The sequence below is a fragment of the Cricetulus griseus genome, chromosome 2 (genome assembly GCF_003668045.3).
Source record: "Cricetulus griseus strain 17A/GY chromosome 2, alternate assembly CriGri-PICRH-1.0, whole genome shotgun sequence".
NCBI lineage: Eukaryota > Metazoa > Chordata > Mammalia > Rodentia > Cricetidae > Cricetulus > Cricetulus griseus.
This window is the reverse complement of record NC_048595.1, coordinates 312,837,796-312,863,527: the sequence shown is the minus strand read 5'-3', so window position 1 is coordinate 312,863,527 and position 25,732 is coordinate 312,837,796. Positions and strand designations below refer to the sequence as shown.

Sequence of the window (25,732 nt, the reverse complement as noted above, 5' to 3'; positions counted from 1 at the left end):
GTCTTAACTCACACAATGGTTTGTTGCCTTTTCCAGGTTACTATATAAATACATGTATCATCAAGTCTTGCTATAATCTTAGATTCTGATTTTTGAGGGTTTTTTTTTTAATTAGAAATGATTTGTCAACAAATGTATTGTTGCTAATTCTTGGAGCCCAAGTTTTTGTTCTTAGGAAAAATTGCTGAGCTGAAAGTTCTTTTAAATGTTTTTTAAAAAATGATGTTAATTGCCAAATGGCTCTCCAGAAAGAACTTATCAATTTATTCTTCCATCAGTTGGAATCCTAGTCAACACTAGGTGTTTTTCCTTTTCCAAAAATCTTTTATTCCGATAAGATTGGAAGTAACCAAGAGGTCTGTTGACTAAACATTCTGGTTTCCCATGCTTGTGGACTTGCTCACCTGATTTGTTGTTGGTGTGGTGTTTCTCTATGTAAGAAGAGTGTGTTCTGTATCCATAGAGGAACCTCCCCTACCTGAAAGCTGTAAGATAAAGATGATTAGCTCTATTATAACAAGATGCAAAGAATCAGTGGCCTTGATAGAGTGGTGGTGGCACAAGCCTTTGATCCCATAATCCCAGCACCAGGAAAGCAGCAAGCAGCTGATCTCTTGAGTTTGAGGCCAGCCTGGTCTACAGAGTGAGTTCCAGGACAGCCAGGCTACACAGAGAAACCCTGTCTTGAAAGATAGAAAGAAAGAAAATGCAGGCCTCAAGTAGCCAGTATAATTCTATAGTAAGTAAAATTTGATCATTTTTGACAACAGGTTATACTACCCTTCACAAAGTGTGACTTCTAAAATCCCAGCATTGAGGAGCCAGAGGCAGGAGGATCTCTGTGAGTTCAAGGCCAGACTGGTCTACATAGCAAGTTCCAGAACATCCAGGGCTACACAGAGACCCTGTCCAAAAAAGGTAAACAAAACAAAATAAACTCCAAGTATTTGCAAAGACGGGATTCTCTTGGTTTTCTTACCATATTGAGACTTAGAAGAGATTACATGAAGTGCTCTCTGTAAATTTCTTAATCCTTGCACCAAATCTATGATGTAATTGCTAATTGTCACCATTTTCTATGCAGGGTTAGGAAATTCCCACAAGGTAACTGAATAAAGGTAGTGAAGGTCTGAGGAAGGGCAGACACCAGGTCCTTGAACCTCTGTCCAGCCAGGGATTTGCTTCTCTCCAGTCTGAGTTCCCTCTGACCCTTCCACATTTCTGGTAACATGTGTCCATCTTTAGAAACAATGGTCCTTAGGAAAAGGATTATTACCCAAGACAAAAAATAATACCGTTTTTCACATCCCTTGACCAAAGCTCCCACTTCAATTAGCAGACAAATTCCTGCCTCCTGTTCTTAGCAGTTGGGGTAAGTGGTTTTTGGTGTTTGTGTTTTGAACAAAGTTAAGGAAGAATCTGTAAGTATTAGGTTACTTATGCTTATGTGATCTTAATGGTCTCTTTCCTTGGCTCTGAGATAATCCATGACTTAGGTCTCCCTCACTAAAATATGATGGAAGCAGAATTGCTGATGTCTATCTTCAGGAGTGCGCTGAATTAAAATATGTTATCTTCAAGATTTGCTAGATTCCTAAGAGGGCAGAGGGATCAGATGCAACCCTTGTGGAGATATGGCTATGTCACTCATGTTTGCCACAGTGAGACAGTGCACCCAGCTGACCCTTTCCCTTGTCCCTTAGGAAGGATATGTAGCATAGACATTTGGTGTCAGACCTGTATTTGATCCTTGGGTTTGCACTTCTTAGATGTCTAACCCGGGCAAAGAATTTCACTAATGTTTCATCAATGGCAGGTAATTATATAAGGCTTCTACCTCCTGGCCTACGATGAAGTGCTAGCCACAGAACGTGCACAGTAATCAAAGCTGGCTCTCCTCTCTCCAGTCTGTCTCTGACCTTGTCTTTTGTTGGGTCTGTTCCCAGCTGTATAAAGTAGCCTCCAGTGGTAGCTTTTGTCCCCAACTCTTCTGGCCTCCATCTTGGTGGCTTTATCATTTCCTATCCAGAATCCACACTAAATGCTGCAGCTATCCTAGATTCCTCTCCATCCCCTCCTGCTTCTGGCTGGTCCCCCTGCTGTCCCCTTTCCTTTTAATGCTCTGAATTCATCCCAACATCTCTCCTCTCCCTGCTGTAATTTGTCCTTGCTTTTCTCTAAGAAATGAGTAAATTGGAGGTTTCTTCCAAATAGTAGCACTTCAGGGATTGCTTGCCTATAGATGTTGGCACTTTTAGGCTGTTTGACTGTCAAAATGGAAAAAGCTGCTAATGGCTGCATGTTATTTGACTGATTCTCCTTGCCACGTGGCTTGAATGTTCCTACTTCCTCTATTAGTGTTTTTATCTATATCCTGTGTGCATACCTAAGCAAAATTAGCAATTCATGTCTTGCACAGACTGTGCAGCAGCCTTTGGGTTAAGGAGAGGAAGTTGAAAGGAAGAAGATAGTAGGGGCAGAAGGGGACAGCCAGCCAGACCAAATGACTAAACTGCTGAGTCCAGGTTCTGCCCTGTTGCTCTCTGGAGTCCTGTTTGCTGCAATGCTCATATCATTCCTGCTCAATGTCCCAAAGGAGCCAGCCAAGTTATTTAAAACAATGTCCACATTGGAATGTCCAGGGTAAAGTCAAGACTTTATGGGGCTCTAACAGAGGAAGCTGAGTATGTTTTCCAGATCTAGTGGCAACACTTCCCTGTAAAAACTACAGAGTGGGGTAAGAAGGCTCAGTGGGTAAGAGTGCTTCCTATGCAAGCATGGAGGACCTATGTTTGAATCCCCATATAAAAACAGGGCATAACTGCATGGGCTTCTAACCTGCATTAGGGGATGGAGACAGGCAGATACTGGGAGCTAGCCAGCACACCTACCCAAAAACTTAATAAGATAGAGTGTACTAGAGGAAGATAGCCGATGTCCTTGTCTGGCCTCTGCATGTGAACATATCATCCCCTACCCCCATACACAGACTTAGGATGGCAAACACATGGGAACATGTCCCAGCCTCCGCTCAAACTGAAGTCCAATGCTTTCTCTGCATGTTTACTTTTGAGTACAATGTAGTATTGCCCGAAAAGTAATGAGCCAGCAAAGCTCATTTTTCTGGGAGCATCTAGACGATTTGTCTCAAAACTGTTTCCTCCAGTGGCTGGGGCCCTAACTTTGACTTCAGTTGGAAACCTGGTGGCAGTCATTTCTGCTCAGTAACCAAAGCGTGCAGATGCCTTCTGTGTATCGGCAGGGTCAGGGCAATAGCCACACTGGCTTATTCTGACAGTATGTATTCCTGGGAAGGTGCAAAGGTGAATGGGTTTCTGGAAATGATGTTTAATTATCAAGTTTATAGATCAAAAGCCCAGGTGTCCTGACTTCTAGGGGCTGTGGGTGTAGAAGGCTCCATAGGACTGGCTTTTCTTCTGGGTATTTTTTTAAGAGTGGGGACATACCTTTCGTTTAGCAAATGCTCTAAAGCACTTTCACATCTCACAGCTTTACTTTAAAATTAAGATGCCTATCATTGTGTTGGTTCTTCTCCAAGTAAGAAAGTAAAGGCAACACCCATGGTAGTGGTAAGTTAAGAATCGGCAGTAGAAAATGCCTGGGTACTTTTCCTGATGTCAGTGTTACAATAAGTTATCTTTAAATTTTTCCAAAATATGTGCACTGTATTAAAGCCAACATAGTCAAACTTGAAAGAATGAGTTCACAAAATCTGATTTAATTCAGATCTGGAGGGGGGAAGGGAGCACACTGTGAAAATCCTATGCTAGACAAATAATGTATTAGTTTACAATATAACAGGATAAGCACACATAGGAAGGCTCTAATTCAGTCCATGAGCTGTAAGCACAACTTTATATTTGGCTCAAGTGGCGCTGAGTTTCCTCACAGCACCTAAGGACCCCCCTTGGCTACAGAAGGAGCTTCTCCATAGTCTCAGAAGTCCCAGTCATCCCTTGTATTCTTTTGGCCTTGGGAGTCTCTGCTCCCCTAAACACAAATGCAGGCCCGGGATTCCCAGTGGCCACATGTTATTGCACAGAGAACAGTCTGTCCTAAGCCAGACTCCTATGGCTAAGAAGGTGTGAGACTAGCCTTAATATAGTAGCCTAGCATTAACACCATCTACAAAAGCTCATGAGCAGCTACTAGTTATCAGGCTAACAGAAAAGGCAAAATGGCAGCTTCACATTTTACACAGAAGACTAGCAATGACTGGGCCTGGCTTGCTGGATTGAGTCTCCCATAAATATAGTGATCATTTTCTTCATTTAGACCCAGGAAAACATGACTTCATACCAGTCTTTTCTTCACATAAGGTTTGCGTAGCATTAAAATTGTTAGGGACTAATGACTAGCTGTGAAGGCAAATATGTCTAACTCTCCTTTGTAAAACAGAAACATCCCTGTTTTGAAACATGTCCAGTTTCCCCAAACAAAACATACACCTTTGTTATTGCACATCTTTCAGACAAACTTGTGTGTATGTGATATATATATTTAAATATGCTACACATAAAAAGACTATGGCACTTTACAGAATGCATGTTTAACAAAAACCATTCATTACATCACAGATGTTCAGAACTACATAGAAACCCTTCCACAGTTATGTCATGCTGTTGAATTACCACACAGGTTTAAAGAATTCACAGATTTCCGGGGTCTCTGCTTTAGTCTTCATTGAGAGGCTGAGCACAAACACAGGCAAAGTAAGACCTTTCCTGTAGTAGGAACAGTCCTATTACTAGAAAAATGGGTATAGGCCCATAAGTGGTTTTTAAAGAGCCAAAGGTAAGTTTCATTCTACACTACCATGATTGTAGATGGGCCTTTCATTCCCTGAAAATGTCTGTATCTTGGTTTGAAGATCTCAAATGGTGGATGTACCTCTCTCTCTGCTCCATCAAGTCAGCATCTAGGTGGTTTTCAATAGCAATGGCATTTCATCTGTGCACCCCCCCCATTTTTGGGGGGGTTTCTCTAATGAAAAAAACACTGTTAAGTAACTTTATGTGGCAGAGTGGTCACATTTTCATTTGTGACTGACATAGTCCACTGCCACCTTACTAAAAGAACAGGCGATGGGCTTTCATATAGGATCCCTGGTTTGGGACTAGCTTGTATGTAAAAAAAATACCTAAAAATTAATCTGGTTAAGTTCAAGGAAAACAAAGTATTCTCGTCGAACAAAACTGTGTTTTGTGCCAAGTATTGCCCAGGTTGGAAACACAGTCACTATGCTGGCAGAAGGACAAGTCTTTCCACATGCTGTATGGCCCATGCACTTGGTGATCTGTTCCTGTTTCCCGAGTCTTCCTAGGGGCCTCCCACTTCTAATTCTAAAGAAGGCACAGCATCTTTACCTTGCTGATTTTGAACACTGGTTCAAAACTGAACTTAAGATCTGATTCAATACCATCTTCCCTAACCTTTCCCTTCATGAGAGATAAGATGGTTTTTGGTATAAACCAAAGGGCAAATAAATATAATTAAACCCCAGTGGGCCTAGCCCATCTCTATATAAGGCAGTTGTTCTGGAGCAAGGCTGTAGACTCAATCAGGGTGTGTACCTGGTTGTACTTAACAAACACTTGCCAGTAGAAGGTGCTTAACTATTTAACTGTTAAGACAAAGCCCTTAGTGGAACATATCTCTAAAACCAAATGGGTCCACTCCACTTATGCTACTGCAGATGGTCTCTATCTGCAAGGCTTATTTGTTGCCAGACTGGTATTTCTGGCTGCTTTGGTTATATGGATAATTTACAGAGACTGGATTAAAAGCCCTGAGTCCTTTCTAGTAGTGGTATTTAGTGGGTTTTGTAAGCATGCTTAGGCAGATGTGTTAAGTTTGGTCCAGCCCCCACTTCTGCATTAAATTTTTGTTCTTTGCCTCCCTGGGGATGGGATTTTTGATGCAAGTCTTCAGTGGCATGATTCCGTGTCACCCAGTCTTTTCTTAGGCTCAACACTAGAAGCTGCCATGGCTAGGTCCTGCTTTCTCTGCAAAGAACACCAATGGGACTGGAAGCCAGCTGACTATACAGCACAGTCAGGCAGCCCCTCCCTCTGAACATCTGCATGAGCCCCAGCTGGGCTGGAGGCTGCCGCTGTCCTTGGAAGGAGGAAACACTGAGGTTTCCCTGGGCAGCCAAGCACAACCCCAGGAGAAAACTAACTAATGAAACAGGACTAGTTTAGGCATTAGGCTGGCTGCAGGGAGCCATCTGCCTGACTGCCTGGGGTGATTGTCTGTCTGTCTGAACTCAAATCCTGAGGATAATTCCACAGATGCATCTTGCCCTGGAACACAAATGTAGAGTAGTCCGCAGAAGGATTCTACATTTGTCCCTGTTAAGCCCTTTGGTCTGATAAGCAAAACCTGGTATCTTGCTGTGACCTTCAGCATACAACCTGCCATCAGTAAGTCTGTAATCTTCCTTTCAGTCTCCAATTGAAACAACTTAGAAGAAAACCAAGACACTGCCTCCTGCCCTCATTCTGAGATGTTCACAGTCACACAGCTGTGGGCCAGAAAGCTGCCTCAAACCACCCTGGGGCTGGCTGGCCTCTCCTCTGCTGCCAGCCTTGCTGAGTCAGATCACTATCCTTCATTGAGCCCTGGGCAGACAGAGTCTGACTCCACAGTCAGGGGCTAAACCATGTCCTTGTCTGGTCTGGTCTCATTATTTGCTTGGTGGGTGATGCCCCTCACTGGTCCCACGAAGGCCTGGGGCTGTGGAATGTGGCTCTGGTAGGTCAAGACTGGTTCCTCACTTGATTCAAATGACAAAGACTGTGTCACAAGTCATAAAGGTAACAGTAGCAGTCATGTCTTCCAAACTAAAGGAGGCAGATCAGGTTCTTCCCCTCTTCGATTTCTTCCTGGACCTTGTCACTGGAGGTCGCAATTTCTGCTTGTGCGGAGAAGACAGCACAGATGAATGTGAGAACTGTGCCCCCAGTGGCTGTATAAAAGGCCCAGCCCAGGGAGCAGTCTCCAGGTTTGTAGGGAGATGCATGCCGTCCACAGTCTATGGCTTTCTGGCAGCCCCAGCCTGCAGGGTAGAGTATCAGGCCGAGGATAAGGAACAGACCTGAGGGACAGAAGAGAAAAACAAGTGAAGCCCCTTGGTGCCTGATAACCTGCAGTACCTGCTCTGTATTACAGAATGTATCATTTATATATAAGCCCCACCCAAATAACCAATGCCACTGTGTAACTTAGGAGGAGTTTGCCTAGAAATGTTTTCAGCCAGTTTGTATATCTTGGAATGTCACTATCAATTAGAAAAGTGAGTTTCTTTGCACAAGGGGTTACTTCCAAAGGCCAAACATGGCTTTATAAAATTTTAGGATCTGGAGAGATGGCTTAGTAGTTAAGAGCAGTTGGTGCTCTTGCAGAGAGAGGACCTGGGTTTGACTACTAGCACCCACATGGTGGCCTACTACTGTCCTTAACGCCAGTTCTAGAGGACAGGACACCCTCTTCTGACCGCCATAGGTACCAGACATGCATTATGGTGCACATACAACCAAAACTCCATAATAAAAATACCTAAAATTTTATTAGAACAGAGCCATGCCCATTTTTTACAGACTTGCTTTGGTGATAGAAGAACATGTGGCCCCACCAAAACACAAAATAGTTACTATCTGGCTTTTGGCAGAGTTTGCCAACCACTGGTGTAAAGTCATTCACTCAGAACCTTCTGGCCTCTGCTTGGTCATAGACTAAAGACGGGAGACTGTATCTTAACCTACACCTATGAAAAGTGTTGTTTGTACTGTATGCTAAGGGCAGTGATATCTCCATGCCTATTTAGAAATAAATTGTAAGCGTCACAGGACTTTTCTCTCTGATTTGAAGTGAACTCTCCCTTGCATAAAGACTAACATGCTTGGCCCCCCTTGGCCAGCTCGCTTCTGTACCTCACAGCTGCATGTTCACGGGTCACTGCAGATGTGGATACACACTAGTCCACTGTGGATGGAAGGCTGATTGGGGACTAGCAATCTCGAGCAGGGTCTCAATTCCATTCCAAAGCCCATAAGTGGATGCAGAAAAGCTCCTAGAGTTTATCACAGCTCATTTGTTAGGAGCCCTGACTTTGGAGTAAGGTAAGGTTTGAATCAAGATCTGGCCTCTATAAGCTGGATTCTACTTCGTGACCTGCCTGATTCTTCATCATAAAAATGCACTAATCTTAGTGGGTGTGATTTTTTAAAGTCTGCAAACAGTACTTTCTAATAAAAACAAGACTGACACACCCTTAAGCCAAACCGAAAGAAAAAAAGATAATAGTTAACCAGGGAAATTGAAGGGGTCATTTGGAGATTGGAAAATCTACAATAGATAAATCAAGAGGATACAAGCAAAGAGGTCGCTTATGAGCAACAAGACTAATAAGTCTCCCAGCACGGTATGAACTCATTGCTGAATTCTAGATATTTACAGATGAACTGACACCTTTAACTATTGTAGGATTATTTTTTCTGTCAGTGAAGAATACTTTTGGAGTCTGGATGGAATTCAAGCATCTATAAGTTCTGAGAATTTTCTGGTAGAGGGCTTAGGTGTTACTATAGGATTGTGTCTTTGCAAACTGGGACCACTAATTCTTCCTTTTCTATTTGTCCCCCGCCCCTTTTTATTTCTTCCTCTTGGCATTATTGCTGTGTCTGAGACTTTAAGCTCAGTATTGAATAAAATTGGAGTAGACCTTTACCTCCAAAGTTTTGGGATAGAGATAATTACCCCCCCCATTTACTATGCTTGTTATGTGCTAAATTCAAACTATTTACACCTAATAGTTTAAAGTGCTCTTCAAAGTATTCGTAAATTACAAAGGGAATGGTTATTACTAATCTCATTTTTAAGAGCCAGGATCACTCTGGTTTCAAAACCAGATATGAGAACATGCACATAAATGAAAGCCACAGCCCAAACTCTTCGATATACATTTGCAGACCCAAGTCATCAACAGAATAATGGTCATCTTGGATGTTTCAACAAATGTAAACAACAATACATAAGTTATAGAAACAAAAATCTACAGCATCTCAAATGATACGGAAAAGACCTTGGGCAAACTTTAACATCCCACTTTGATAAGGCTATATATAACATACTTCTAGCAAATGTAGTATGGGGGAAATTACCTCGAAAGTTTGGGGATAGAGATAAAGGTCTGCTAGAACTTTATTCAATATTGTGCTAGAAGTCTCAGACACATTAATAAGGCAAGAGGAAGAAATAAGGGGAGGGGCACAAATAGAAAAGGAAGAATTACACTGGTCCCTGTTTGCAAAGATACAATCCTATACCAATACCCTAAGCCAACTACCAGAAATTTCCCAGAATTTATAAATTGAATTTCATCCAGACTCCAAAAGCATTTTTCATAGAGTGAAGAAAAGTAATCCTATAATACAAATGTCTCCAACTAGCCAAAGCACTCACAAGAAGAAGAGCAAGATTGTAGACATAGCACCCCATTTCCAGTTATACTGCAGAGCTGAACTAACACAAACAGCAGAGACCAGAGTTAGAGGACACAGAAATAAACCCACTCACTCTACAGCAACTGATTTTCAACAAAGGTGTCAAAAACACACAGGAGAAAACGTACTCTCGTCAATGAATGTGGTGTGTAAACTGGACACCCACACGTAAAGGAATAAAAACATCTCTCAAGTAACTTTAGTACAGGGTGAGACGAGGGGTAGAAAGTGGGTCAGTAAGGCATGAAACCAGAAGAGGAAACACTTCAGGATATAGACCAAGTCTTTTCTGAGAACTCCAGCAGCAAGACTTGATTAATAGGACTATCTGCAGTGAAAGAGCTCTTACACAGCAAAGGACAACCTGCAGATGGGAGAAAATTTCTGTTATTCGATGGGCAGAGGATTAATCCCAGATCATAATAGAAGGTTACTCAAAAGATTAAATACCAAATAATGTAATCAGTGAGTTAAGATGCAGCTTAAGCACAAGGAATCAAGTTTGGATGCCAGCACCTATGCAAAAAGCCAGGCTCGGCTGCTTCTGTGCCCTTGTAACCCCAGCATCTGGGCAGAGACAAGTGGACTACTGGGACTTGCTGGCTGCCAACCTAGCTCCAGGTTCAGTGAGACCCTGAGCTAGAGAGTGATATGGCAGGACCCCTAATGTCCTTCTCTCTGACCTTTGCATTCACCTGTGCACGTGCACCTATAGCACACAAAGGAGACCCCCCCAAAAAAAAAAAAACAAATTCAAACTACATTTTGAAATGCTATCTTAACTCAGAGTGGCTATTTTTAAGAAAACAACAAATGGTGGTTAGGGTTGGGGAGGGGGAGAGCCTCTGGGAAGAATGTAAAGTACTGCCTACATGAAATTGGTATGCAAGTTTTACCAAAGAACTGGAAACAACTACATCCCACCCAGTTACACCAGTCTAACCAGCACACAACAGATACAATGTGCGCCCATGTTTCCAGTGATGTAGCCAAGTTGGATGTCACCAGATGAATGAATACAAAAGTGATATGTATATAAAGAAGAATTAAATGTGTCATTTGCAGGAAAATGGCTTGAACTGAAGATTAAAATATAAAGTGAAATAAGTCAGATTCAGAAATGCAAATATCCCATTTTTCTTCTCACATGGAATCTAGATTAAAATTGGACATACCATAGATGACATGAATGAATAAGGTGGGCACGATGGCACACACCTTTATTGCAGCACTCAGGAGGCAAAGGTAGGTGGTTCCCAAGCCAGCCAGGGTTACATAATTGAATGGAGGTGAACAAGGTAGTGTGGGGGATGTGACGAAAAGTATGGTACACATGGATGAAAAGTTACAATGAAGCCCATTTAAGAAAAGTCTACATTAAGCAAGAACAACAAAGACTGACGGCTGATGCCAGAGTAAAGCCAGCAGTAGAGCTCTCCAAATACAAACAAGTATAGCTTCCATCTGAATAGAGCTTTGCTTGGTGAGGAGACCTAGTATCACTTACCTAGTTCTTAAGTTCTGCAAGGCCACTAAGAAACCCCAGTTAATCCTGCAGAAATGCATGGTTCTTTAGGAAGCCTTCCACAAGACACCGAGGAAATATTGATGGAGTCCTCCATCCAGGTCCTAAGTGGCTGGTCTTAGAAGCTGCACACCACTGCTGAGCCTTTTACGGTCTACAAGCTGGCTCACAGCACCTCTTCCAGTCTAAGGCTCCAGGTGCAGGCCCCACACAAAGGCTGCTCTTTGGCGAAGATTGGAGTGTTCCAATTAAGCATCAAATACTGCACATTTCTAGTGGCACCCTGTTCTAGGCTCAGACTCACTGGAAAGTGTACAACATATGTGGCTGATGGGATCCCGTTAGGAAAAGTTTCAAGAGGTATCTTCCCTTTAATAGCTTCAAAGCCCCCTTTTGCAGCCTGCCAAAAATATATCTTCCTGTTCCACAGGGCAGGTGTGGTTCCTTGCCCTACAGACCATTTGAGAGCCTCATGGTTGCAGGGAACTTATCACAGAAGTGTGTCAGGCTCAAATCTATCAAAGCCTTGGCTAGGATATAGGATCAACAAAGGGTCTATGTGGGAGGGTGATGAAAAGTGGGCCATGGTGTATCCATTGGAGGCACACAATGTGTGCAGCGGCAGCAGCTACCATCTCTTCCACCAGCCTGGCAGCCAGCTGGGTTGTGGCAAGACCTGAGTTGGACTTCTCAGCGTGCCAGTGGAAGGAATCACCCTGTCCACTCCAAAGGCCCTGGCTGGTGTACCTTTACTCTCAGCATTCACCAGAGCCATCACTAACATGGCCAGTGCCATGAAAATGCAAGAATTAAGTCTGCTTGAGGGACAATGGTCCTTCAGATAGATAACTCTTAACAATACACATATTCATTCATTCATACCCCCCCATCTCTCTCTCTCTCACACACACACACAATCCCAAAGGGAGGCAGAGGCAGGTGGCTCTCTGAGTTTGAGGCCAGCCTGATTTATAGAATGAGTTCTAGGACAGCTAGGACTTCACAGAGACACCCTGTCTGAAAACAAAACTAATCTGTGTGTGTGTGTGTGTGTATCCCAACTGTCATTTCTCTGGGTTTAGGTAAGGCCCCGTGCTTCTGGTGGCCCCTTCACATGAATGCCACACTTGCTTGTTTCCATAAGAGCCACTGTGATGAGCACAGCCCAGGGTTTCCGCAGTCTTCAGGGTGGGAGCAGCTGCCCTGGCAGGGGTCCCTGGACCCTAGCAAGTATCCCCTAGTCACAGTATGTTTGAAGCTGTTGTGGAGGGCAAAGGAGAATGCTCTCTTGCTTTCTTCTGACTGGAACCTTAATGTGATACCTGGTTGGGTTGTGGTAAGACCAGGAAGAAGAAATGGTGGAGAGAATGGCTGTGGCCAGCACCTGAAGACCATGGACCCAGCATGGGAAGCTCTCACCTGCTGAGGTCCTGGGCTATATCTAGACCTAACAGGACAGTGTTCTAGAAGGTTCCATTTTCATCATAACTAAAGGAAATCCTCATCCTGTCTCCTTTCTTGCTAACAGCCTCACAGTCCACTAGACAAGAGGGTTAAAAGATGGTGGCATCTGCTGACCATTGGTCACCACTGTTGCCTGTGAGAAACACTGTTTCACTCAGTCTGAAGATAACCACTCAGGCTCTGTGAGTTTGGAGTGCAAGGCACAGGCAACCAGTGTGTGGAGCACAGTGGAGGCAGGGGAGGCTTGGTGGCTATATTACAGCCTCTCCTTCACCTTTTGACACCTCACTTCCAACCAGTCACACGATGCTACACTGCAGGTCAAGGAGCCAGACCGAACCTTCCTCTCTTAGTGGATCACCCACTACTTAACACAGGTGCCTGGCCAGTGAACACTGCAGTCCTGCCTGTGGAATGTCTGTCTGTGCAAGCTTAATCTCCACGTGACATTACCTGTTCCTCAGAGAGACCTGTTTGCAGAGTAAATTTTCTAAGAACATGAATGAAGGAAAGCTACCTGTAGAGCACCACAGTGAGACAGAACACTGACCACTTTCTCTAAGTCATAATCCAGAGACCCTTTGTGAAGCTACTGGGCACCCTAAAGTCCCCGGAGAAGGATGTACAAAGGGATGCCAGAATGCACACTGTGGGCTTGTGCTCTCGGTGGCACATTGTTGAGGGCCATGGTGTGTGTGTGTGTGTGAGCATCCACATGTGCATTTGTAGCATATATCATTGAGTTTCATAGTCTTTCTGCACCTTGGGCCAGAGACTCTCTGGGCCAGAATCAGATCAGACTATGTAAGCTGCCATTCCCCAAACAAGGCACTCTCATGTCAACTCTGTACTCAACATCTGCCTAGAAATGTCTCCATCATCTTAGTCCAAATGTCACCACTTCCTATAGGATTACTTCTCTATTCCCCACTGCCCTATGGACTGCCTCTTCAGCCATTTGTCACACTGTTGTTTTCATTTATTCAACTGCTACATACCAAGTTACCGACTGTAAGTCATCACTCTTAGTTCTAGAGATAGTGTAGCTTCTTGGTGTGTGCCTCTGAGCTGCTTGAGTATATAAAGGTTTTATTCCTCATAGAACCTCCCCTGTCTTGCACACATGTGACACATGCTCTTAAATATTTGCTGACTGATTCAATGTCCTAATGACACATCTTAATTTGGTTTTCATCATAAACATACTGGGTATGTCATGGTTAACACCGAGTAACCAGGGTCAAGAGTTAATGTTATTTCAGACTGTGAAACAGCCACCAACTGTTTGGAACACAGAAGACCATCTACCACCAACAAATAGCCAATTCCCTTTCCAATGTTTCTGAAGGAACACAGAGGTGTGGTGGGGATCTACTGTGTGGTGTCTTCCTATCTAGTTAGTGACTCAGAGATCTGGACTTGAGTAAGCTTACTAAAGTAAACTTCAGGCCTGGTCTATGTTGATTCAGCTCAGTCTACTACCACACAGCACCAGAGGACCATTACTCTGGGTCTCTCACTCCCATGTGACCATCAAACATGAATCAAGTCAACTAAAGGAGTGACTGACCTCCAGAAACCCATCCATTCTGGGACATGGCTCAGAAGTTGTCCTAAGTCTGTGAGGGGTGTTCCCTTCAACCACCAAATTCAACAAGTGCTGTTGGTACTAATTAAAGAGCAAACCAAGACAGGACTGGAATTCCCACCTGGAATGTGGGTCATGTGTCAGTGTCCTCCACTCCCAAAGCTGCTGTGGCTTTTCTAGAACCCTGTGCTGCCTTCCCCAAATCCACAAGTCAGAGAGCATGTGGTTCTGTGGCTCCAAATACTGGCCATGCTCCTGCCTCCAAGTTTGGGCTACAACTCTGCACATCCAACTGCAGGTGTGGACATTTGATAAGGAATATGAGACTACCGACCAAACCTGAACTCTTGTGCCTCAAATTACCAACTTTACCTGCACAAACTTGAGTTCAATTCTTACACTTACTTAACTCAGAAACCTTGGTGTCACTTCTGACTCATCTCTTTGTCACTCACACATTAGTTTCAGGAACGGTTGGTTTCTCAGGAAACCCTGCTGACCTTTGTTTTAGCCTTGCGGATTGCTGGGAGCACTCTTTTTCTGAATCACCTCCAAGTCATTTTTTTTCCCTCTCCAAGGAATTACCTAGCCTTATCTCCCCAGTGACTCCCACCCAATGACCCATCTAATTTATGCAGTTTCTCCTTACTACTCCAGGGTATGCTGGCTATGATGGGTGAAAACAAAGTAGGCTTGATTAAAAAGTCCAGATACCCTGGAGTAGTAAGAAGATGGGTCACTGGGTAGGAGTCACTGGGGAGATAAGGCTTAGCACCCTTTTGCAATTCACTTATTCATTTGTTCATTTCCTGTCTCTAGCAGCTTGAGTACCAATTCCACATGGGTGAGAACTGTCTGCAACTTATTTTGTGCTCCAGTTGCCTGAAAGAGTATCTGATGTGTAATCTGTACTTAGTGAATATTTGCTCACTGAATGGATGATTAAAACTAGAACAGCAAGATTTCACTGCACTGTTACATGGAGCCATCATGGACAGTTATTGTGCGGGCATGCACACATGACACTCGAAGAAGACCATGTTTAGTGATTTAGGAACCATCTATTTCATTCACAGTGGTGTTAAGAGCACACCTGTGCTGGTTATCATTTACCTATATGTCTCCCCCTTTAAGTTTTCTTTTTCTAGAGTTAGCGTGCATGTCAACAACCACGACTCAGCAGTCCCCAAGGTCTTTGGGTCAACACCTATTGTTAGATGGGGCCATTTTTATGTGTCACTTCTGGGGTGGACATTACAAAGACTGACAAAGGTGTACCATAACTGACCACAGCTAGCTTCCAAGCCACTGCATTGGCCACTGAGGTCTGAGATCTGTCCTCGCACAGGCACAGGAGTGACCTGTATGCATCTCATGGGCAGTGCCTCTGGGACATTCTTCAGTGAAGACTGACTGCCACCAGGACAAAACCCTGAGTAGGCTGCCTTGGGAAGAGGAGGCAGATATGGGGGAATTTTTTTAAAAATTCAGAAGCAAAGCTTTGAATAAAAGTTTTAAGCAAATTGTCAGCCAACTAGTGGGAGGCCAATGTATTTATTTTGCTCAAATGAGGACACACTGGAAATAACAAATAAAAAGGGTGAAGGACATAATCTGAAAATAAAGGATTATTCTTAAACATGAATATATCTAGTTCTATGGACTCTCACTAAACTGGCCTTAGCTTTCTGTTTTGCTGTGGACCAGTGGAGATCTTAGCAGGGTATATACTGACACTTGATCCCAGGCAGCAACTATGGGTGAAGAGTTCTTCAGAGGAGTCCTCTGGAGGCTGCTGAGTGGGTGTAAGGAGTGGGTGAGTGTGTGGGGACGACGCTGGAAGAACTGTGCCTTTATGAGGTAAGAGGGAAGGAGGCTGCATTTGAGTCTTCTGTCTTCTTGCTGTCTAGCTGCAAACTTCCTCCAGTTGTACTGCTTTGGAAAACCTTTTAGAGTTTATGATGAGGCAGGCCAGGGCCTGGTTTTGATGTTCAGTAACAGCCTCACAGACTGAACCAGGGGCTGCAGTCAGAGGTCACTAGTAAGGAACTGGCTGTCAGCTGATGGCTAGTGGGCCTTTGTGGAACAGTGCTGTCTGTCAATGAGGTATATGATTAATAGTAATAACAGGGGCAGGAGAGGAAAATCGGAACTGGGCGATATTTCAGATGTTAATAATTACAAACAATAACAAAAGGGCCTGCAAGTAATGCTTACTCCATCTCCCCAGAGGTACCCAGTAGGCCAGCTCTTTCTACTAACAGCACTCCCATGGTAGAGTAATTGGCAAGGAAAATACTCTCCAGTGTCAAGGGTGGGGTGGGAGGACATGGAATTTTCTGGATGACAACCAGTGGAAGCTGCTGTTGTAATTACTGAAAACTGATGGTGGCTAATTAAGAGTTATCTGATGCCCTTGGAGTATGGAGATGTGATATGGGGGTCACATCTCTGTGGAAGATGGGGCCTCTCCTCTGTCCATGCCTCCCTAGGTCTTTCCCAGCCGACTTAGCAGGAGCAGCTTTCACTCTAAGCTGGAGAAATCCATCCCACAAGCCAGTTTCACTTACCATTCCCTCCAAGTGATGGGGACCATTTCCCATTCAGAGAGAACCTGCTTATCAACTGCAGTTGGGTAGCAAGGAGAACTTTACAAAGTACTTAACCAGTGACTTATTCATCAGTCATAAAATACGGCTCTTGTGTGGCAATTCCAGAAAACCTTGCATGGGGCTGGAGAGACAGGTCAGTGGTTAGAGCAGTTGTGGCTTTTGCCTGAATTTGGTTCCCAGCACCCACATAACTGCTTCTAATTCCAGTTCCAGGGCATCCAAAATGCCCCCTTCTGACCTCTGCACACATATGGTCCACATATGTACATCCAGGCACACCCACATACACATAATAAAAAGTGTGTCATGCTAAAAGATACTTATTTTCCTTTTCGGTGCTAGGGATGGAACCCAGGGCTTAATGCATGCTAAGCATGTACTCTCAGAATTGACATACCCCTGTCCCTAAAAGACACTTAAAAAAAATCCCAAAACTTAAGTGATTGAGAGTGAAAATTTCCAGACAGTAAGTGACCTCTTGCTCACTAAGGTCTCCAGGTACAGCTGTTAAATAATTCCCACAGCACACTAGATGTCATCTCTCAACTCCAAGCCACTGGGATTGGCCTGTATGACAACACGGCCACTCTGCACTTTGACTTGAAATTAGAGTTGTGAGTTGTGAAAACAGACAGGCACTGTATTTTGTTTTCTTTCTCTCTCCCCCCCCCCAGTGTTGGGGCTAGAACCGAGGCCTTTATACATACTAAACAAGCTTATCACCACTGAGCTCTAAACCCCACCCTTGGTTTTCTTAGACATGATCTGAACATGTAGCCTACATTGGCCTGGAACTTGTCATTCTCCTGCCTGACTATTAGTATTATAAGTATGTGCAGTGTTTTAACACTGGCTTTAAATTCTCAATGTTTGTATTTTTAGAGTGTGTGTGTATTAGCCATTGGGAAGAATACTATTAAATAAAGAGCTCATATTTGTGCTATGGCACAGAGATGTGGATTGTTTTTAAAGTGACTTTATAGAGCTGAGTGTTGGTGGCACATATCTTTAATCCCAGCACTCAGGAGGCAGAGGCAGATGGATCTCTGTGAGTTCAAGGCCAGCCTAGTCTACAGAGTGAGTTCCCGGACAGCCAAAGATCCATAGAGAAACCCTGTCTCAAAAAAATCAAAATTAAAAAAGTGATTTCACAGCTTAGGAGAATACTACCATTGCCTTGAGCTCTTAAAACAGAGTGCCCCAAATGCCCAAGTAAATATTCACAACCATGCTCAGGTCATTATTTGCCAATGCAGGTTGAACCTAGATCATCAATGGCTCCATAATTTTTGTCTGCAATGGAGTAGTTGTCGTGGCAAACCATTTTCACATTTTACTTGCAGATCAAACACAGTATCTGAATTTTAGGGGGGTTTGCAATTTTCCTCAGGATTTTACAGCAGACCCTTTAAAAACTACATCCCAGTCTCTGTCTTCTTCACATTAGTGGCTGGTTTATTTGTGTTTTGGCATTAGTCTTTTATTTCACGATATATGATACATATTTATACATCTTTGTGCTTCGTTAGAGTACAGTGTATGAAATGATAACTAACGCTCTAATACACCTTGGAAACAGAAATTCAAGAAGCTTGTCAACCCCAGTCTACAAATCTGTGCACTTAGTAGGTATCTTATGACATCTTCTTGGATTGAGGTTTGCTTTTGGCCTGCCTTAGAACACGTATTTCTCTACTTCCTACCAAGGGATCACTAAAGGCTGGTCACTCTATAAATGTATCCATTGGTGGCATTCTGTTTTACTTTTAAAAGTATGTGTGTGCATGTGCATGTGTCTGTATACTAGTGCCTTTGGAGAGGGCAGAGGTGTTGGGATTCTCCTGGAGCTGGAGTCCCAGTGGTTGTGATCCACCCGATGCAGGCTCTGCTATGGAACTGGGTCCTCTCACAGAGTGGCACATGCTCTTAACTGCTGAGTCATCGCTGCAGGCCCCATCTGTGACATTCTTAAACTGATTCAAACATGAAACTGCTAACAGAGATGCTATCTACTTAGGGAAATCAAGAGTCCCTCATTGGTGGCTGAAAGTCCTTAGTGCCTGGCTTTCACCAAGAAGGAAAGCGGGCACATCCCCACAGTTCTCCCTAAGTCCCTTCTCGTGGGTAAGATTTGGAGTGGCTCACTAAAGTCACACTACCTTCTTGAGGTAAGGTAGGTGACTTTCTCAGGGGTAGAATTATGGCCAGGCTCTTTTGCCTCCCAAGTCCCTGATTTCATTTCTCTCCTCTTCCTAGTGAGTTCATATTTCTGACCTTGAATGAACGAACAGGGATTAGGCTGGGACCAAATTGTGCTAGCGATTACATCTTGATGCTTATTTCACATCCTGTGGAAGAAAAGTAATGAAACCAATCCCAGATGGCAGTCATGGTATATCTCATACCCACTCATTCCTCTCAGACTCTGGTTCTGGAAGGTCAATCCTGGATGGAACTCGTGGTGTGTGACCTGCCCTCCATTGCTCCACTCACACTCTGGGGTCCATGGAGGAAGGCTGCCTGGCTTGCAGTGGTGGTGTTCTCCATGCCACTCATCCTTCCATACAGGCTCAGATTGATAATAAATACGAAGCCTGGATGGCAGTTGGTGTTGCACACGACCATTCACACTCTGATCCATGACAAAGGCAGTGACACAGTTACCAAAGCCAAGTCTTCCATGTCCTCTCACATTCTTTTACTCCCTTTCCATTTGTTCCAGTCTTCCCTACACTACCATTCTGTTCACTTTTAAGGAAGCAGAACTATGCAAACCAGGCCCTTCATGGCCAAGGCTACATGACTCCACCCTCCACTGCATTCTGTAGAGACAGGCCAGCCCATAGGAGTCTGCCTAGTCAGAATGGTAGGAGGATGTCCTGCTAGGCTGAGATACACAGGGCTGGAAGGAGTAGAGAGGATGCGAGCCAACAGACAGAAAGAGGCCTGTGTAGACGGACTGGAAGACAGCAGACAGACAGGCCCACAACCCTCATGGTAAATCTCAGTAGAACAGTCGCTGCCAACACAGCTGAGCCAACTCCTGAGCTCATTTGAATGGCTTCTGTCCCAAGCCTGAGTCACTGGGGATTCCACGGACTTCTACATTTACCCTCCATGAATTTCCGAAAACAAACTGCTTGGTGCTGTCATGGAAAACCTGGATCTTTGCATTCTACAGTTTCACTATGGATTACATCCAGGTCACAACCTAAGGAAGACAGCTGGCAAAAACCAGGCCTGCTGGCTGGTTACCCAGCATTTGTAATGAATCCCAGAGGAATCTGAACCCATGTGTGCAGCTGGCTCTGCCAAGTCCCAGCCATGCTCTCCTCTAGTGCAGGCTAGTCTGAAGTCTCTGCTGCCAGGGGAGTGTGAGCAGCCACCTGCAGCCAGACTCAAGTGTGGATGCTGCCTCCGGGAAGAGAGCACAGGGAAGCGTATGTGTGGAAGACAGGGAGAGGTGGATTGTGTTCCTCTGTTTCTGAGAACTGTGGTCTAAGAAGATCTAATGGTCCAAAGCCTCAGGTCAGCTCTACACCTGCGCCCTGCAACCTCATCCCAGGCAGGCAATCAAGGAACTAGAGAGCAGTATCATGCAGAAAATACAGGACTTGAGGACAATAAGGTCAATTCCAGAGGCCTATAAAACATACTCTATTCTGTAGAACACATCAATTCTTGGAAACACGGAAACATCCTAAAACTCTGCAAGAAAGCAGAAACACTTTCATAGTCACCGCAGAGCTACCATGGTTTCCTAAATGCCAAACATCATGCTTGTCTTGCTAACATATTATCTCATTTAATCCTCACACAACCCTGAGCTATGCACTATGATTATATCTGTTTCCAAGTGAGCAAACCTGGAGGTTACGCAAGTGGGCAAATTTGGTCAGTAAATCCTAACACCAATGATGGCCTGAGGTGACTTCTGTGTGAAGGTAGGAACGAGCAGCTTCCTGGCTGCCATTAGGTCCAGTCTTGAAACAAATTCTGCATTTTCAGGTAACTGTAGTTGTTGCTTTAAAAGCATCAGGTAGAAATTTCTACTGAGGTAGAGTCTTTCACTTTCTCTACTGAGGTAGAGAAATTTCACTGAGGTAGAGTCTACTGAGGTAGAGTCAAAGCATCAATATTTTAAATGTATGTTTTATTCTGAGAGAGGGTCTTGATATGTAGGCCAGGCTGGATTTGAACTTATGATCCACCCTCTGCCTTCCTCTCCCAACTGCTCAGATTACAGACATGACGCCACATCCACTCCACAGTTTATATTTCTGCAAAAGCCTGTGCACTATTTATTTTTTTTAAATTATGTGTGCCTGGGCAATGTGCTTTTGTCATCTCATAGTTTTATATCCAGCCAGTTGCCTGTTTAAGTGTAGTTTTGCTATAGGGTAAGAACAAATACGTCCCCAGCACTCACTTCCTTGCTCCTTCTCTGCTTCACTGTAAGCAGACCACAAGGGGGCGTAGTAGAGGAATGCCTGGGGCAGTCATTCTCATACAGCTCATACAGCTGCTTATGGAGATAATGACAGCCACTGTCTTCACACTGGGGTGGCTACTTTTGTAGTCAAATATCCCAGGATCAGGCCTGCTGCCTATACAGGGTTGAACTCTCTGTGGTGTGGACCTCCTTCCTGAGAGCCCCTCTAGCAGACGTGGGAATACAGGAAGAATAGTTTATCCATATCTATCGTTATTTCACTGTGGTGTATCATCAGTCTGACTATGGACAAAAAGCCTGCCTTTTCTGTATTTCAGATCTTCACCTTAAGCCTGTGGCCCCTAGAGAGCAGAGTGCCAGACAGGAAGGCCCTCTGCCTCTTGCCAATTGAAAACTGTGAGTAGCTTCAGAATTTCTGAACTGTGCCCAAGTCATGGGTTAGAGAGAAAATTCAGATCTCTTTAGAGAGCTCACATTTTTGGAGCTGCCATCTCTATCTAGCAGGCTGGTTCATGAGGGGTACTTCTCCTCAACTCCTCTCAGCTAATTTATGCATGGAGGGAGGGGGAAAGGGAGAAAGAGGGAGGGAAGGGCATAAAAATTCACTGGTGTAAATACACATTGAACACTGTAAGAAAATGTTTGCTTGCCAATTAAGTGCAGCAGCACACAAGGGCATAAGGACATCTGTTGGGCTAACTCATCCTCAGGGATGACATTGACTGGAATGACCCTTGTTAAAAACAACAAATAAAGCTGGATGTGATGGTCCAAGCCTGTAATGCCAGCACCTAGAAGTTGAGGCAGGAGGATTCCCATATGTTCAAGGAAAAGTGAAACAGAAACATAAAAACAAAACAGGCTGCATGGGACTGGTCTTCAAGTCCAAAAGATAAAGGATGTCTCTACTTTGTACCCTAAAACTACAAGACATGTGTTGGAGCAGAGATGTCTCACCCCATGCTGTAAATGACCCCCCCTTTTTTTGCTAGATATTTCTGTGATGTGAGCTTCTCAGGGGAAGAGCTCTCCCACGAGGACAAACCACTAGAGTCTCCCAGGCCAGCTCACTAATAAGCCCACAAGCAAGCTGTGAAAGCATGGAGGGTCTTTGGATGTGGTTGGGGTGTCAATCCCTCCTTTCTTTACCAGGGCTCTTTCCAAGAGCATGAATGAACCCTGAGCACAGGCCATGTGTTTAGATTGACCTTTTAAAACCTTTTGGTAACACTTCACAAATAAATGTTTTCAGATGGACACCTGAGGCACTATGAGGAGAAGAAAGCTAAAAAGAAAAAGGACCCAAACCCTCTGCCTTTAATGTTTCTCGGAGGTGAAACACCAAGGGACAGACTTCAGATTTCAGGCCTGAATCTAAAGAACAAAGAGCTTCACAGAATTAGAACACTAAGATTAAAACAAACAAACATTGAGGTGATGTCATGTTCTAGTCTTCCCACTTTTCACAGAGAGGTGGTACTCTGACCCAAAGTGAATCTCCTAGCTAGTAACAAAGCAGATTCTGTGAGTGTCTATAGCTACCTGGACCATTCATGGCACAGCTGATAAGTGCCTGAAGACTGTCCGTGGAGAATAACCTGTGGAGGGAGCTCAGGCAGAAAAAACATTCTGTCATCTCTTAGCCCATTACCCCATCCTTAATCACAACGTGCAGTGCCCGCCCCTGCCCCAGATCTGAGGAACAGAAAAAAAATGTTATCTTATCAGTTGTTTGGAAAAAGCCCTGTCATTTGATCTGTTTATTTGGAAGCAGCCCTGCTGAACCCAAGAGTTGTTATGAGACTGAGTGGAGTTAGTTCATGTAGGGTCTACTGTTCGCTAGCTCCCTGGCTCCAGGGCTCAGCTGGTCCCCACTGATGAATGGCCCAGACCCAGCTCCTGCCATGGTGAGAGGTGAGAGGGAACCACCAGTGCTCTTCAATAGGGCGGTGGTAGACTCCTGCCCCTCCCACCCCTCCCACCAAGGCTGAAACAGAACAATACCCTGTTTAAAATGGTAATGCTCCCCTGTCCATTCTACCTCTGTGAGATGCTTTCTAATTCAGCTGCCTGGAGGCAGTCCCTCCAGCTGGGCTAACGGCTGCTGTCTTGGTTCACTGTCCACCTTTGAATCTTTGGGGAAACCTGGGTAGTATCAAGAGTCCACACACCTTTTCTTGCAGCCTTCCCTCCTGGATCACTGTCAAAAACTCAGACTTTCCATCCATTTTCAACAAGCTCATTAGTGAGAAATGCCCAGAAAAATGAAGTTAGCTTGCATCTCTGATCTGACTGCACAGAACATGCTATGAGGCTCCAGGAGACAATTTAAGTGGAAACACCATTAACTACAGAGCAGCTGACGCTAATCCCCCACCCCTACCCCCATCCCCAGTCCTCCCATTCCAGAGCTGAACTCACCAGGGTAGGGGAACCTCTCTGCCTCTAACTAAACAAGGAACTAACTAAGGCAATGCTTTTCCGTGTTAGCAGAGTTCTTGCTGCAGCTGAGACTAAGCTCTGATCAAACCTCTCAGACATGACTCCCCCTCCCTGTCGACCCTAAAGTTTTATTTTAATAAGAAAAGCAAAAAAGTAGGCACAGTTACTCAAACAAAATCCAACAACTCAGACCCACAGGAAACAAGCAAAGAGTGCCAGACTGCAAGCCTGGTACTACTGAAAGTGACCCCAGGGGAAAAGGACCCTGGCCAGCCCTCTTCAGCAGAGGCAGGCAGCACGTGCCACAAGTCCCGAGCTCAGGCTCCTCCCCTCACCCCAGTACTCACCTGCGATTCCCTGAAGGAGCCCGCAGACGTTGAAAATGCTTTTTTTCATGATGCTTTGTACACACATGGTGAAGACGGACACCAAGGCCACCACACAGAGAATGAAGATCCCCACGGCCAGGAAGATAGCAGTGGCCTGCCAGAAGCCGCTGGCGATATCCCCGAAGCTCTTGGCGTAAGTCCCGCACAGTGCGTCTCTAGGGGCTTGCTGCATGCCGGGCGTGCGGATGCAAAGGATGCCCAGATAGTAGGGCTCTGAGTCAGTGTCTGCCGGCTCAGCGCCGCGGGTCTTGGCTTTTCCGATCAGCCAGTCTGCGCTTATGAAGGCGACGAGCTCGGCAAAGGCCACTACGATACTCAGGAGGGTCCAGAGCATCGAGCGGCAGGTGACAATGACATGACACATATTGATGTTCACGGTGGGAAAGCGAGGCAGGAGGCCACGGGGTCAATCCAGAAAGACAGCAGTGAGATGCGAGGGGGGCCGGGAAGGAAGTCGCGGCAAGGGTCGCTTAGTTCCTCGGTCTGAGGCGGAAGAAGCAGTGAGGTCCTGGTCCCAGGCTGGCGGCATTCATGCAGAGTGGGAAGTCCTAACGGCCTCTGGCCTCACCTATGTCCAGAGAGGAGGAGTGTGAGCAGCTGGCCAGGCCCCGCCCCGCCCTGCGCCGCCCCCACCCGGGACGCCCGCCACCTTCCCGCCCACCTTCCCGCGCTCAGCTCCCAGCCCCCCAGCCCGGGGCACTTTCTGGATGTCATTGTTTCTTGTTCTTTGAGGCAACACCCAGTGTGGGGCGGTAGGGGTCCTTATCTGGCTCCCACCAATCTTCTGCTGGGGCGCTCTCAACCTGGGACACTGCCCCAGCAGCCAAACATCACGGACAGATGCAGGCACGGCTGGCAGGGAACTTTGTCAATGCTCTGGCGGCCCTTTGTAGAGTTTGTGAGGCAGTGGCCACTGCTGTGCTACCACATGAGCTAAGTTCTCTAAAACACCAACCGTCTTGGCTATTTAACCGCAGTGAGTAACGAGCTTCAACAACAACAACCTGGAAATCAGATCACCAGTGTCTGGTTCCTGGCTGAGTAAGAAGGTAAAGGGAAATGATCCCAGGAGAAAGAATAAGCAGGCCATTCTCATCCATTTCTCACGTTATTTTTGAGAAGTTAAATTTGTGCTAGTTAAAACTTTTCAAAAAGCCCTAAAGAGGTCATGACTTAAGAAAACTGTTCAAAATGGTACACTGAAGACGGTTAACTGGGCACCAAAACAGCGGGCTCCACTTGTTGACAACATAAAGTTGTCCTTGAAGAATGCATCTCTTGAATTGTTCTGATTCATCTCACGTCCCTTGGCCTGAGCTTCCATTCACCCCAGGTCTTGGACTCAACATGCTCATTGTTTGTGATATCACAGAGAGCTCATTCTTGCTCTTGAGGACACATGACTTCATTACCAGAGGACTTTTGCCCCAGTGGCTCAACCTTCCTTCAGAGTTTGAACCCTCAATCAGGGGCTGGCACTGCTGGTCTGCAGCCGGGGGTTCTCTGTCCCCTCTCCAAGGTCAGGCAGGATCATATGGCTCCTATCTGACATCTGGGCATATGGCCCTGCTCTGAGCAACTCCATCTCATTAACCGAGGTCATGTCAACGCCATGAGAACTACAAAGAGCCCCTAGAAACACTGGGCTTGGGTGAGGCAGGCAATTGTGGGAGAGGGAGGGAAATAGGGAAATAACAAAGTCCACTGTCAAAGCTTAAAATGGCGGTTGGTG

At 45.1% G+C, this 25,732-nt stretch overlaps 1 protein-coding gene across 2 annotated transcripts in view; it reads right to left on the bottom strand.

The window, feature by feature from the left end:
* Positions 1 to 3,719: 3,719 nt before the first annotated feature.
* The window catches only part of Lhfpl2 (LHFPL tetraspan subfamily member 2), an 80,677-nt gene continuing 58,664 nt past the window's right edge, over positions 3,720 to 25,732 (bottom strand). Inside the window, exons 2-3 of one of the 2 annotated variants that reach the window (XM_035440501.1) lie at positions 23,959 to 24,568; positions 3,720 to 7,120 (exon numbers count right to left, since the gene is read on the bottom strand). In XM_035440501.1, coding sequence (XP_035296392.1) covers positions 6,867 to 7,120; positions 23,959 to 24,364 — 660 coding nt within the window. In that variant the 5' untranslated portion in view covers positions 24,365 to 24,568 and the 3' untranslated portion in view covers positions 3,720 to 6,866. Of the gene's footprint in view, positions 7,121 to 23,958; positions 24,604 to 25,732 lie in introns of those variants that run through there. The other variant, XM_035440500.1, reaches the window with a different exon arrangement.